The sequence below is a fragment of the Meleagris gallopavo genome, chromosome 14 (assembly GCF_000146605.3).
Source record: "Meleagris gallopavo isolate NT-WF06-2002-E0010 breed Aviagen turkey brand Nicholas breeding stock chromosome 14, Turkey_5.1, whole genome shotgun sequence".
NCBI classification, from domain to species: domain Eukaryota; kingdom Metazoa; phylum Chordata; class Aves; order Galliformes; family Phasianidae; genus Meleagris; species Meleagris gallopavo.
The window spans coordinates 9,205,035-9,220,704 of record NC_015024.2 but is presented as its reverse complement, the minus strand read 5'-3'; the positions used below and the strand labels follow the sequence as shown (position 1 = coordinate 9,220,704).

The 15,670-nt window shown below is 39.7% G+C and overlaps 2 protein-coding genes across 7 annotated transcripts in view; one reads left to right on the top strand and one right to left on the bottom strand.

Moving 5' to 3' along the window:
• KBTBD12 (kelch repeat and BTB domain containing 12) overlaps positions 1-15,670 on the top strand; it is a 42,937-nt gene that overhangs the window by 8,086 nt on the left and 19,181 nt on the right. For 4 of the 5 annotated variants that reach the window (XR_795167.3, XM_010718535.3, XM_019620115.2 and 1 more), the window contains exons 2-4: positions 3,013-4,147; positions 5,067-5,337; positions 7,831-7,981. Coding sequence is in view for 4 of the 5 variants with exons in the window: in XM_010718535.3 (XP_010716837.1) it covers positions 3,078-4,147; positions 5,067-5,337; positions 7,831-7,981 (1,492 nt within the window). In the remaining variant the exon portion in view is untranslated. Of the gene's footprint in view, positions 1-599; positions 2,561-3,012; positions 4,148-5,066; positions 5,338-7,830; positions 7,982-15,670 lie in introns of those variants that run through there. The other variant, XM_031555572.1, reaches the window with a different exon arrangement.
• MGLL (monoglyceride lipase) overlaps positions 1-15,670 on the bottom strand; it is an 88,213-nt gene that overhangs the window by 68,981 nt on the left and 3,562 nt on the right. The gene's annotated exons all lie outside the window — the stretch shown is intronic.

The following is a 15,670-nucleotide window of genomic DNA, read 5'->3' as shown; positions in this document are numbered from 1 at the left end:
TCTCACTGCAAATTGTGTTTGTATCACATTTATCCTTTCTTTTAATATCAGTGTACTTTCTTTTTCCTCTGTAACCCAGAGGGGAAAGCAAAGCAGCTCCATTTCATTATTACCCTTTAATAGTCTTCCCAGTGATACATGGGAGAATGTTAATATCCTTCCAATGACCTCACCTAAACACTGCTAAAAGCCAAGAAAGGAGTGACAAGTTCGCAGCTAATGTAGGGGATGAAATTCTGGTTAATGAAAGGATTTATAGAATCACAGAATCGTTTGAGATGGAAGAGACCTGTAAAGGCCATCTGGTCCAACTTGAGTGATGGGTGTAGCCTATCTCCATCACTGTAACAAGAAAGGAAAAGGCTCTTTAGGAGGGTCTGTTGTGGTAGGATGAGGGGAAATGGTTTCAAGTGAGAAGAGGGAAGATTTAGACTGGATATAAGGAAGGAGGTTTTTACTGTAAGGATAGTGAGGCAGAGGCTGCCCAGAGTGGGGTGCCCTGTCACTGGAGACAGCCAAGGTCAGGCTGGATGGGCTCTGAGCACCTGATGGAGCTGTGGGTGTCTCTGTTCATTGCAGGTGGGCTGGACCAGATGACTCTTAAGAGTCCCTTCCAACTGGAATGATTCTATGATTTTTATGATCACATAACTAATACCCAGAATGGTATGTGAACAGTCAACTGTGCTGTACTGCTCACACCTTAGAAGGAGATGGCTGTGAGCATTCACTGTCGAATATCCAAATCACTTCTAAATGAGCACATGGAATTTGCAAATCTACTGAACTGTGTAATCAAAGACAGTGTTACTCTTAAGAATGCTAAATTAATGGTGAAAGAAAACTTCAAGGTGGCCAGCAAAGGAAATGAAGTCATAACTCAGTTCTACACATGCTTCCTGATATGTATAGAAGTCTGAAAAAGATGGTGCTGATTAATCATCTCACTTGTTCTTCACACTGGAAATGCACATTTTGTCCATTACAGAGAAGGTAGGGGATGTGTGAAGTTACAGGATCAAAAAGAGAAAGCAGAGAAGTTGATCTTTTTGGAGAAGGAAGCTTGGTTATTTCAGATTGTTGAACTTGATTGAGGACTTATTTGTAGTGAACACTTTCATCAAGCTGGAGAATGAGCAGCCCAGTGAATGGCAGTACAGCTCAGCTGCTTGAGATACGTGTACTCATAACATGATCTTTCAGTTATGGAGTAGTCCCTTTATCAAAACGCAGTGAAAACCAAACATCATAACGTAATAAAATAGCTAGAGGGGAAAACAACAATTGGCCATCTAATTACCACAAAGGATTAAGAAAAGAACATCTGTTTCAAAAAAGGCTTATGTTGAATGTAAAGACTGCTCCATAGGCAGTCGATGAAGAACTAAGACCTAAGGTTTCTTGAATTTCATTTTAGTGCAGCAGGAAAAAAAATCTACATTCAACATCACTTTATTTTTTGTGCAAAATTTATTATCTTTTATTGATTTTAGATATTACCGTAAGAGCTCACAGCCTGGCCGACATACAGATTGTGAAATTAATATTTTGTCTTCCAATTCCATTTTAAAAAACCTGATAATAACCCAGATTCATGTCTCAGATGTGTTGTTTCTAGTTCCAAATTTAGAATATGGAAAGAATTGACAAAAATTAAGGAAATGTGAGTCTTCACGCATGCCTAGCTTTTAATTTAGCACTCAAAGTGAGGAATCTATTTAATTTGCTAAAATAGAATGATGACCACTTCCAAAAACAACTGGACAGCTAAAAGAGTAGGACTGAAATTTACAATATAGCTGCAGTTATCCTCTTCCTCTTTGGAAATAACTGTAGTATTTAAATTCTTTTGGTCTAATTCTATAGAAAAATCAGATGTCAAAGAATTTCATATAATCATTTTCTATGTTGATTCAGACTTCTTTAATGAAATATTTTATGCTTTCCAGATTAGAGAAAGCAAGCTCAATCTGTCATACCAGATCCCGATGCTGCAAATTTTAAGCTAGTGAGGAATGTTACTCATTTGAGTGGTCTCATTAAGCAATACACACCATGCTACAAATGTGTTTCAAACATGGTTATACCATAGCTTTAGGACTCGTCTGAGCATCAGTGATTCATGACATGATTCCTTAATGCATTTCTGCCACAGAACTGTCTCATTACCACATGAGAGGCAAAAACTGTGAGGAACTGATATCCCTCAAGTGATGGGTAGGCTTTATTCTCCTATTGACAGCTTTTTCACTGCACCTCACATTCTGGCTAATCTGAAAGCTCGTGAGGTTCACTGAAGGGCCCTGGATCCTTCTACAGATTGCCAGGGAACTGGGTTGCACCAGTGGCTTTATTTTCCATTGCTTTGCAGGGGTGTAGATCACTGTAAAAAGTAATGAGAGAAGCAAGTCTGATGTTCTTTTTCTTTTTTTATTTTAGTCTTGTGAAAGTCTTGAAGTCCCTCACTAGACAAAACTCCTAGTCTGAATGGATCTGTGAACACTGAAAAGGCACTGCTCCATCCCACTACCCAACCTAAGGGAGAAATTGAGAATACAGGGTATTTCAGCACTGAAGCATTGACTAATTTCCTTAGGGTGCATGTGAAAGACAAAACTTGAATATCCCAGTGAGTTACAGCCCGACCTTGAGTTTATTAAAGTCAGGGGAAATCTTTCACTTGATTTTAATAGAAGAGGAGAAGGAAAAGAGGGAGAAGGCGGCTGGAAAAGGATCATTTTGAAGGGAAATTTTCTTTGATTAATCACAAAACTCCTGGGGAGGTATTGAATATTAAATTGAATATTAATGGTCATTTGGAGTGTTGATTTGTTGTTTTTTTTTAAGCCCTGGAGATCTTCATCATGAGTTCTTAGCATAATTTTACATACTATTCGTATATTACTAGTTTAGGGCACCCTCTACAGAATGATTTATCTTTAGAAATGAACAGTAATATTAATTTGCCTAGTAATTTCTTCTTATTGAACTATATTACCCTTCTGTCTCTAGAAACATACTGGATGAAGACCTTGAATTCCAAGGAGATCTAAAAAGAGAAAGTTTGGCGATTAAGCATGGATCATAGGACTGAGGAGAAAAGAAAGCAACGCCATAGCTTGACTTTACTGGAACAAGTAAAAAGAATGAAAGAATCATCAGAGATAGTTGATGTTGTGCTAGTTGCCGAAGGTGAGAAATTTCCCTGCCATAAGGTGGTACTGGCTGCCTTCAGTTCTTACTTCAAAGCCATGTTTACCTGTGGCTTGGTCGAATGCACTCAAAGAGAAGTGGTACTCTATGACATCTCAGCAGAGAGTGTGTCTGTAATACTCAATTACATGTACAGTGCGGATTTGCACCTCACTAACCAGAACGTGCAGACTGTTGCTCTGGCGTCGTATTTCATGCAGATGGAAGATGTTTTCAGCTTGTGTCAAAAGTACATGATGGACCACATGGATGCTTCCAATTGTGTGGGCATCTACTACTTTGCAAACCATATTGGAGCAGAAGATTTATGCGATCAAGCAAAGAGGTACTTATATCAGCACTTTGCTGAGGTGAGCTTACAGGAAGAAATATTGGAGATTGAAGTCCAGCAGCTGTTGACTCTTATAAAATCAGATGATCTGAATGTTTCCAGGGAGGAAAGCATTCTGGACCTTGTCATTAGATGGGTGAATCACAGCAGAAAGTCGCGTGCAGAACATCTTATCAAGCTCTTGAAGGAAGTGAGACTGGTACTGGTCAGCCCTTCCTTTCTCATGGAAGCTCGCAAAAGGAACACAGTGATTCTGTGCAATTCAGAATGCAATGATATGTTTGAGGAAGCGTTGAAAAGCATCAAACTAGCCACTCACCCTTCTCTCAGCTTGCGATATGGCATGGAGACTACTGATCTCTTACTCTGCATCGGCAACAATTCGCTTGGCATTAGGTCAAGACATGGGAGCTATGCAGATGCCAGTTTCTGCTACGCTCCTGCAACACAAAAGACTTACTTCATTTCCTCTCCAAAGTATGGAGAGGGTTTAGGAAGTGTTTGCAGTGGTGTTGTCACTGAGAATAATGATATTATTGTGGCAGGAGAGGCAAGCGCCGCCAAAATGTCTAGACAAAAAAACAGGAACATTGAAATTTATAGGTGTGTACCCTGTCAGAAATTCCCTGATTATTTACAAATTTTAAGTCCAAAAAATGTCTCTGAGATCAAGAAAAGACCATTACACAAAGCATTCTTTACCTGAGAGTTGTCCCAGAGATTTCAACTAATCAGTTTGTCACAACTGATCTTCATGGTACAAGGAATTATATATCTAAAACCAAATCCCTGTGCTTTTTCTCCTGAAAGAAGGAGGGTTTACCATAGTGGAATCTTTGTGTAAATAAGCTTGATTAGATTCTGCTTTGTTGTATGTGGATTCTATATTCTCCCAGTACAAAGCTCCACGTATTACTAAGGTTCTCTTTTTGAGTCTGTAGTGGGGGTAAATGTGTCAAGTGAATGACCTAAGGAATCCAGTAGGGGAGAGCTAACAGTCTTATCTGAGTAATCCATGTTGATGCTCAGAGATGAAAAGACAGACTGGTAATTTAAATCTCCTTCTATTTCACTCAAGTCTTTTTCAGATGAGCCCATTTTAAAGACAGCCATAGCTTTTCTGGATTAAAGACAGAATTAAAAATAACTTTTTTTTTTTCAAACACAGGTACCTGAATTTAAAGAAGTAAATCCCTACAGGTCAGATAAAGTAGCTCTATTTTCAGCTGTGCTCAACTTTTGCTCTTCCCACTAACTTCAGTGGGGAACAGTTACTGAACAGCACGTGCAGAAAAAAAGGGTCAAATATCTTTGAAAGAATGCTTAAAATCGGGATGCCTAATACTAAAAATGCTTGATTTGCAAACAATGAGGCCAATTGTATAAACTCTCTATGAAGGAGAAAGCTCCTCTTGTCATCACATCACTGAATAATCATTGAAGATGAAGGGGATAACATTTGTAAACAATCATATGAGACCACACTGAACCATGACATTTACAGCTTTGAATTTCCCTACAGATACCACCAGCGAGGAAATCAATTTTGGCACAGCCTGTGCACCGCTCAGTTCCGTGAACTCTATGCATTGGGCACTGTCCATAACGATCTCTATGTGATCGGAGGGCAAATGAAAGTCAAAAATCAATATGTGGTCACAAACTGCATGGAGAAGTACTCCATGGAGCGAGGTACCTGGAGAACCACAGCACCTCTGCCAGTGCCATTAGCCTGCCATGCAGTGGTGACAATGAAGAACAAGCTCTACGTGCTGGGTGGCTGGACACCACAGGTTGAGAAAAGTGCCAGTCATGTTTCGGGAAAACGTTTGCTTTTTATGTTGTACAATTTCATGGTGCTGCTTGCATGGAAAAATAAATTGCTCACATTGTTTGACATCTTTTCTAGGAAAACCAAATGGTAAAGAGGAATAATATTCATATTAAGTCATTCTCACTGAAAATACCAACTTCAAGAAGGGCAGTTCATTCATGAAGACATGCTCAGTGAGCAAGATTTTTAAAAGATTGTTTAACAGCAACAACAAGCAAACAACACCTCACCTCTCCCTCCCTCTCCACCTCCCCCTCCGAACAAAAAAAAAAAAACCAACCAAAAACAAAACCAACACTTCCTTATATCCTGTCTAAATCTCTTTTAGTTTGAAGCCATTTCCTCTTGTCCTATCAAATGCCTATTTGGCATTTTTTTTGTCATTACAGACTGAAAAATTGATTAACTTCAGTTTTTCCTCTTCCTATACACTCTCCTTTTAATTTTGCTGAGTATCCGTAAGTAATGTTCTTTAAACAATATAGAGCTCCTTAACCAAGCCCTCTATTCAAAAGCCATGTACCTATGTAAATTTCAAGGCCAGATTTACATTTGAAATTTCCCTCAGCGTTTCAGGAAAATTTATTGGTTATCTAATATTTATTTATTTGGTTTTTATCATATTTTAAATGAAAAGTTGAGGCATTCTCTGGAAAAGAGATTCCTTTTATCCACTCATTTTTTGTTTCAGTTGCGTTGCTTGGCCTTATGATGTTTTAACAGGAGTTTCCAGTAGGGCCACAGATGTCATTTTCAGTAGAACAGGTAATACACAGAATTATGCTACGAGGCAGGTGAGTATCAGGAACAGGAACAGTGCTTTCTCTCTCCAGTCATTCCCAGTGTGAAAGATGCTTTTTAAGAGTTTAATTAATTCTTATTTACTGCTCAGTGAAGTTTAGTTTTGGGCATTTAAGAAAAATAAAAACCATGTATTTGACAGTGATGTAGAGCACCTGTAATTGTTACTGCCAACTATAGTACTTTCAGACTGTCATCACATCTCATTGGTTTGTGATCACTTGAAATATATTACTGTTTGAAGTGCTCAGATGAGATGTATTCAGCAAACAGGATTTCCAGCTCTTTGGATATTTAGAGTGCTGAAGTCCCCAGAGGAGACAACGGAAAGATCAGAGAGCTTTTCTCATACTAAAACAACAGAGCAAGGACACCTTGCTGTTTAAAGAAGTCAATTATGAGAACAGGTTTAATGCAGAAACAATCTGTCCACTAAAAGAGAAAGAAAGAAAATTTGAACTGGAGGATATAAAAACACAACTGTGGAAGTGAGATCCAGCTTTGTCTGTCTTAACAGATCTCCAGAACAGATTGAAAGGGGAGAAAATGGTTTAGATGCACAAGCTAAAAGCACTAACCCAATGTTAGCTTTAAAAAATCACCTGGGAAATGCCTAAAATTCATACCTGACAATCAGCACGTGTACATAACAGCGTGTGAGTGTGAGTTCATACAAAGGCAGTCTGCAGATGAGTGGACTAATGCTAATTGTCTCAACACTACAGCTTTGTAACAGAGCAAATTGTCACGTGTGTCATCGCAGAAATGATGTAGGATGTGAATTTAGAGCATGTCAGATGGTGTCTGCTCTTAAGTATATGCTCACTCTGTATTGAAAATACAGTTTACTTCTTTCTCAGTGAATAAATCAGTATTTCACACCTATCATGGAGAAAAATGTGTCCCTGGGCACTCTAATGGAGTAATCAAGAGGTTATATATTGCCTGTTAGTTTGACTTCTGCTGTTCTGTACGTTATATCATAGAATCACAGTATCATTAAGGTTGGAAAAGATATCTGAAATCATTCTAGTCCAATTGTCCACTTACCACCAATATTGCCCACTAACTGCATCCCACGAAACCATTTCCATCAGTGCTAGAAATGTATTTTTGGAGTGTAAAAGAACAAGCAAAGCAAGGACACATAAACGAGCTTTACGAGTAAGCAAAGTAGTCCTCTCTAGTGAAAACTTTAATCTTGGATGGTTTCAGAATTCTCACCACAAAGCCTACTGCATGCAGCCAAAGCATCCTGCGTATGGCCTGAATAACAATGAAAGTAGAAATTCAACCATTAGCAGGAGAAAAGATATAGCAACCTTTTCCCTCTATTACTAGTAGTACTTCATAGGAGCCTTGTAGAAGAGGGGGGCCAGAGTTGGGCCCATGAATGTATTGTAATTTGTCAGATCCTTAGCGTTATTGCTACAGAATATGAATTCTCTGTTATTCATTTGCCTTCCGCAGTGTACTCACAGCCACAAGTCAGGGGTGCTGTTAAACCGTCCTGCATGCGCATCACTTCGCAGCTGTAATTGATGTGTTTATGTTATTTATCTGCCCATCTGTCTGCTGTGATTAATTGCATGCAGGCTGTGTGGAGGGCTCCAAATGTTGTATTATTATATGGCTGTCATATTTCATACAGATGGATCTGCCTGACGATGAGCCGGATCGATTAAGTAACAGAATGTTTCAGTACGACCCAGGCCGAGACAAATGGACAGAGTGTGCACCAATGAAGTACTCCAAATACCGCTTCAGCACAGCCGTGGTCAACAGTGAGATTTATGTCTTGGGTAAGAGGAAAGAGATTTTTAACAGATAGCACCATGACTTTGTCTTTTTTCCAGCAATTTGCTTCTGTGAAGAAAAATATCTCACCCTTTGCTATGTACTGTAGGACAAAGTATGTTGGATTAAATGGATGGTATTTTTTGGGATCTATTTCTTCCCTACATAATTTCTTCCTTCCTTAATGCTTGAGGATTAAAATAAGTGAATGCTTAGTGTTCTGAATTAACATAAGAAAGGTACTTTGTTTTTAAACTACTTTTCTTTGGAGTGCTGATGGGAACTGTAAATAATAATACATTTTAGAGGATGAGTAGAGAAGCCCTGACAGCATCATTTCACAGGTGAACAGTGGGAAGCTAACATGCCCCATGCCAAGAAGGAATGGCATAAGGAAAAAAGAGAATTTGGATATCCCAGACAAAACCAAAATGGTTTGTAGATTCTGATAAAATTCAGTGAATCATTCTCTTCCACCTCTCTTCCACCCAACTCAATGCAGTGCATTTTTTTGGAAAGCCTGAATCTCTCACTCTGTTATTTTTTAAATCAAACTTTTCAGTTTTTTCATTTCAAAACAGAAGTTTGACCAAAAGTTTTAAGAGTTTTGTGGAAGAGTTCAGCAATCTCCTATCCCCAAATCTTTTGTCCCAGAATAATTCTTGGCATGTCCCCAGTTCTGCAGTTCATCCATAACATGACTCTTCTCTAAAGCAATTCCTTATGGCCCCTCTGCCCAAGTCAGTAGAAAGAACATCACCTGCTTTTAAACACTACTAGACAGCTCGGAAAAGCAATTCAGAAGGAATTTTATGGAGAGAAAATGATGGTGAAAGGCAGGAAATGGCAGCCAGAGAAAAAAGACATTGTGGGCACTGGCAATGATATGGGAAAAAAAGCTGAAGGGGCATTTTGGAAAGAAAATAGGAAATACAAAGTTAAATAAGCAAGTAGGAGAAGTATTAGAGATAGATGCATTGCTGGAAAGTGCTTGAAGAACAGAGAGAGAAGTTTGTGCAATTACTCCACAGGTGAGCTGTTGGTTGTTGATGTCCTTCCATGCTTCCAAGGTCAGCAGCATTGGAAATGAAGAAGGTAACAATCTCATCAGTATCCTGAAATCCCTTCTGCTTCAAACTATGGCTTACAAGCTTATCAAAGTGAACGCAATGGATGCAGACTTATGAAATCAACATGCTTAATATATAAGAAGCATTCTTGTTTTGGCTCAGTAATCATAAACCACGTACAATGGAGAGTGTTCCTAACATAACTCAAAGGAAGTATTTTGCAGTGGGTATGTTTAAGAAAAGTGTCTGTTAAGTAGAAAGGGTAAATTGCATTAACACAGCATTTGCCTTTTAGAGAAACTTCTTTCTCTTATGATTCTGGGAGATCAGGATCTTAAGAGACAGAGAGACACACAGGGACAAGCAGGAGAAAGGAAGAAAAGCAAGCATGGAAAAGAGAGCTTCACAAACAGAAAAATATTATTGTCAAAAGTTGACAATCTGTAAACTTCAGTATGCTCTTAAATAATGAATTGAACATTCAGGTTGAAAGGTGCATAAAAAATGAGGAAGTTCCATCCTCTGTAAGGGTTAAATATACATAGTTTTTGTGTTCTCAGTGTTTGTTCTGTTGGAGAAATGTAAATCTGGGGTAACTCTCAAGAAGATTTTTAGAAAGTTTGTGCTACTTTCACCCCTGTGTATGTGAACCTGCCTCTGCTTCGATGCTGTGTCCCCTGCAAGGTGTGACTGCAGCAAACACAGACACAAATGAGTTCACATCAAGCAGCACAAATGCAGAGAAGACATTTTGACAAAGGTCTGGGCTGTTTTCACAAACTCCTGTTTGCCTATTTCCTCTTATTTTCACAAAACTCGTGAGGGCTCTAATGTTAATAAACCTGTAAAATTTGGCTGAAACTGACCAATGGAGTCAAAAGCTGTGAGAGGAAGACAAACTAATGTAAGCAAAAAGAACACCCCTACTGTGGGTAATTGCATATGCCTTGTTTCCTGAGGAAATCAAATAATTTTGCAGCTCATTTTTTAATTGAAAAATAAACCTGACATGGAGCCAAAAATGTTTTCTCGTCAAATTCTCCCCTTGGATATGCAGATTTGAATCCACATTTTCTCTTTTGGTGGAAGTGAACATTTTTCTCTTAAAGTTAAGAAGACAATGTTGATGGTAAATGCTAGCTGTCACAGTCTGAAAACTGTAGTTTGTAGTCTGAAAGTCAGTTAGTAGTCTGAAAAATTTTCCAAGGCCTCTAAAAATGATGAAGCATCTTCCCATAGAACTCTGTCTGGAAACCGCAGTGCAGTCACTGATACTGAAATCTTATTCTGCTGCTATTGCACACAGTCTCTGCCCCAGCTGTAAACTTGCATGGCAAAAACCTGGCACAGAAAAGATTCAGTTCCAGGTTCATTCATGTTGACAAAGGCTTGCTAGCTTGTGAATTCTCAGACTGTTGTGCTGAGAAGTGGGTATAGTTTTCCTCTGGAAACTATTGCGATGGTATACCCAGCTGGGTATGTGTAGCACCAAAAGGAATACAGTGAAAGCATTCTAAATCTGGCTGATGTGGCACACTTCTCTGCCATTCAGGAGAGGATGATAAGGACTGAGGTTGGCACTGACAGACCAAAGAATACCAACTGCCATGAGGATGGTAAGACCATTGTAGGCTGTTCAAAGCTGTGGATTGCTCAGACTGTGTCTTAATAGTGTTACACATCATAAGAGTCTAAAGAGATGCTGCCAAGGGCAATTTGTTCAAAGAGATATGTTCTGAAGAGGGTCACAGCCTGTAGATCGTCTTCAGGCAGTGAGTTCAGAGACATCTGTGCTCAGACATAATTGTTAAGCTTTTATTCTACAGATCAGCAAGACTTTTGTAGAGCTTCTACCCTTGCCTTTTATACAGCTTTTCATTCAAAATGGGGATTTCTCATGGTGAAGTGTGTGCACAGAACCTGAACATCTAACAGGCTCCCACATAACCCAGTGTGTGGGACATTCATTGAAGGGACAGTTGAGAAGCATGCTCCATAGCAACACTTGCATTCCCACAAGCGTCACCCACTTCTCGTGTAAGACTTGTTGTAATGCACAGCTTTTAGCTGGGTACATAAAGACATCCTGCAGGTAGACATGAGTGAGGGTAAAGAGGTAATGGCCTCAAGTTGCACCAAGGGAGGTTCAGGTTGGATATCAGGAAAAATTTCTTCTCAGAAAGAGTGGTATTGGCACAGGCTGCACAGGGAGTGGTGGAGTCCCCATCCCTGGAGGTGTTCAAGAACTGTGGAGATACGGCATGGAGGGACGTGGTTGAGGACATGGTGGGGGTGGGCTGGGGTTGGACTTGGTGATCTTTGTGGTCTTTTCCAATCTTAACAATTCTAAGATTCTGTGACTTCTTTCAAGCATCTCTGAGCAGATATTTTAAAATGATGTATGTTTGTCAATTCTTTCAAGGAGGATCTCTGTTTTTCCCATAAAGTTTGTACAGGTCTCAGCACATTCAGGATTAAGCATAAATGAAAAATCACCTCACAAAGGACTAATCCTCTCTAATATATCTGATGTATGAATCCAAGTTCTATCTAAATGTGAAGCAAAAAGCATAGATGGAACGCTAGTTTTGAATGAGAAAAAGTGACGGCCTACTTGATCTGAGTGTACTTTTTGCTGTGATCCACGTAGGTGTAAACCTGTAGTAAGCAGTCTTTTGATTTCAGTGGTGTTGTGTTAGACTCATTTTGTTCTAACCAGAGCAGCATCTGATGCTTATCCATTGAAGTGTTAGGTTTTGAAAATTCCTGTTGGCACAGAACGTAAAGTACGCAGTCACTGTCCAAAAACCCTTCCCAGCCTAATTGCCAACACCAGTGTGTAAAGCCCTAATGATTTAATGGAATTATTCTAGAGTCACACTTATGGGAGGAAAATGAGAAATTGATTAGCGTTTTTTTGTCTCAGTAATAGCACTGTGCAGGAACTTGTACCATGTGTCTTAATCAGCAGTCCTGCAATATAATTGTTGTGTAATATTCCTAGAGAATCCTATGTTATTTATACAGCGTACATAAGCCTTAAAAGAAAATGAATGGTATTTCCTAAGGCTTAAAATCCTTTCTCCTTTTCATCCCATTTGACTGTCTTAGCTCTTTCTCTCCATATTTTCCCAGGAACATAACTATATTCATTGGAAAGCCCAAGAAAGAGCAGTATTGTGTTCTTAATGACAGAGGCAATTGAGATACTTTTGGAAGAAAACCAGAGGGGAGGGCTCTATTTAAGGTCATGCATCTTAATCTCTTGCTTAAAAAAAAATATCCTTTGCAGCTAAGACTCTGAAAACTCATTGCAGCCAATGGATAAATTGGGAAGATTTATCCAAATGAACCATTTGAATGCTATGTTCATTAGCTTATAATGAAATGCATTCTGCATAACTGCTGTCTCTGAAATATGGGTCACTGATAAAAATATTGAACCACCACAACAGCCTTAACCATGTGTCGCTTTTATGTTATGTAATTCCTGCTTTAAAAATAAGAACATATAGAAGAACTTAAACGGGAAATCCTATTAGTGAAGATTTAGGAATCAAAGAATTTTTGTTTATCCTCTTTAGCCTGGCATCCCACCTCTTAAAAACTTGTTTGGTGTTTTTTCCCCAAGTTCTTGCCAAAAGCTTCTCTTAAAAGTTTTAAGCAATTAAATGAAGTTCAGTTAAGAACTGAAAGTCTCGGTCATAAAATACTTATTTGAATATGCATTTTGGGGTCTCCTTGGAAAGGAAAGCTTGTGTAGGAGGGAATGGAAGGAGCCATTTTAGCTTTCAGGTTTGAGTATTAGCCATGAATTTGAATAACACCTTCTTCTAAAATAAATGTGCCTATTTTTAGATATGCTTTGGACTTCTGACAAGTAGCAGATTACAGGTCTGATTCTGCTCTGCTGTACCTGTGCCACAGTCTGCAGTCCCTGTGTACAGGAAGGGATGAAAAAGCCAAATTTGATTTGATATAAGAGATCAGAAATGCTCCCCACTCACTTAAAAATAATTAAAGGAAACAAGAACAAGGCACTATGGGAGAAAAGAAGGAGCTGAAACTGAAATGTTCACCGTACTGAGGAAGACAATTGGCTGGTGTTGTTTTTTTTTTTTTTTTTCAGCTATGCTTCTAATCAATCTTCTGCCCTTGTGCCTTTTACAAACTGCATTACATCATCTGCTTTGCTCTGTGTAAGTAAAGAATGACAGCACTTCTCATCTCTGGAAGTGCCTGCCAGGAAAGGCTTTATAGCTCCCTCATTTCTCCAGGAATCCAGTTACACAGCCTTGCTTCTTGAGGGAGTGAGCGAGCAATGGAAGTGCTGAGACTCTCAGCTTGAGTGCTGTTAAAGAGTAATGAAGGGAAATGTTACATAAGAGATTCACGCTATTAAGCCCATTGTGCTTCCAGAGATCAATTTAATAGTGAATTATTTTACGGGAGGCAAAGGAGAGCATGAGTTTAGATTTCACTTGCATGTTAGAGAATTACTCTTTTTTTTTTTCCAACCAAGTCACAGAAATGATAGTAAGAAAAAATATTGCTCTGTATTGTGATCTGAGTATTTAATTATATGGCAAAGGATCCCAGTATCAGTGCCCTGATCTCCATCACCCTGACCAGCCTCACCTGGGGCCTCCACCCACACCCTCTGCCTGTAGGTCCATGGGCACTATTTAAGCACAGGGCTGGGAAGTCATTAAATTTTCATCCCCTTCTTTTTGCCTGATGATTTTTGGGCTGTTGGTGGACCCTTTGCAGTTACCTGCTTGTGCATCTATGCCCCAATGGTGAGCTCACTGTGTTGCCTGGGACAAGCTTCCCTTTGGGAGTAGCTCTGAATGTTTCTCTGATATGCTGCTGTAGCTGAGGGATGCGGATCATGCTTAATTTAAGCTGTCTTTAAGTGGGGGGACCAAGTTACCTTTAATGCTCAGTTCCTAGCACCCAAACCCTAAGGGCAGTGAGGCACTGGCAAAGGCTGCCCAGAGAAGTGGTGGGTGTCCTGACCTTGGGAACACCCGAGATCAGGCTGGATGGGCTCTTAGCACCTGATGGAGCTGTAGGTGTCCCTTTTCATTGCAGGGGTATTGGATTAGATGGCCTTCAAGGGTTCCTTCCAACTCAAACAATTCTATGCACATATATTCATGTATGAAGAACTGAGTTCCTTTGCATCTACTGAGCTTATTTTTGCTAGTGACCACCACCTCACAGCTCTTATAGGTGTTCTCCCTTACATACTGAGAGGGTGTTCTGTTATTAGAAGTGATGTGATGCAAATTGTATTCTCAAATGAGACTGGGGAAAGAAGGAGGCAGCTGACATTAAGCAAAGCAAAATTATCTGCCTTCAGCCAGCTACAAACAGTGTGTGGATACAGCAAGGCACAGGATGGTACTTCATTGAAATGCTGAGGATGTGCTAATCACATCACCTACCTCTGCTTTGCCTTCTTGTATCAAAGGCTTGTCTTTTCTATCCTGATTTCTTTATAAAGATCATGTATATTTCCATATTATTTATTTTACTAACGGAGCTTCATGTTAAATTTAAAGTCTATTAGAACCACTTCTTACAGAGTGCCCTTGGAAGTATGTGTGGTTGCAGAATCATCCAAGCATGATATGGAAAGCACTCAAGCATTAATGGGTTTGGGAACACAAAGGTGACATCATTGGCTTTTTTTAGTCCTTCAGTGGCATCTGAAATATCTCCTAGGGAAAGCCAATAATGTAAAAAGCCTAATGTGTTGAAAGGGTGTATTTGTAATGGGTGGGTTGGGGAATGGCTGAGTTCTAGGATTAAATCCTCTTGTGTGATGACTGTGAAAATCACAGAAGTGTTTGAAACTCCTGGTGAGAAAACCACCTCTCCCTGCACAAAGGACACATAATTGGGCTTTACTAGGGAACTAAGCCAGGTGGCATTGAATTCCCCTACTCTGCGACAAGAGGGATGAGTGTAGGCTACTGAGCCACCCTCCCCAGTATCTAATGCAGTCCTTAGCATGGAAATGGCAATCGCTGCCCTTCAGCACACCTGTTGGGGCTCCCAGGAGGTTGTGACCATGGCATGCAAAATGTAATGACCCTATTTATAGCCCTGTGTGGTTTAAAGTGCAATAATACAATTGCAAATACACAGAGATGACTCTTTCTTTACTAGGTGCTGTTGGTGGGGCACTTAGAGTCACTGAATTAAGGTTGAAAAGGACCTCTAAGATCATAAAGTTCAACCATCTACCTGCCACCAATATTGCCCTCTAAGCCATGTCCCTCAGTGCCACATCAACACGTGCCTTGAACACCTCTGCTTGGCAATCTCTCCCAAACAATCTACACTCTTCTGCCCTTCTCCTGCTCTCCCTTGACCTCCTAGGGGCACCTCTGTTCTGCATAGAGGCTCTATAGGAACAAAGCATCAACTCATTTGGTCAGCTTTTGCACTCAGAGAACGCAAAACAGACAACCTTCTTGATCTTAACTGCAATTCCATATGTCTCCACTTGCACTCCTAATGGTTTAATAAATCTCTGCAAAGAAAGCAATGGGACAGGATGAGTTCTGGGTTCTGTGAGTGGCTAAGCACAAAGCAGCATGAATTGCCTGACAC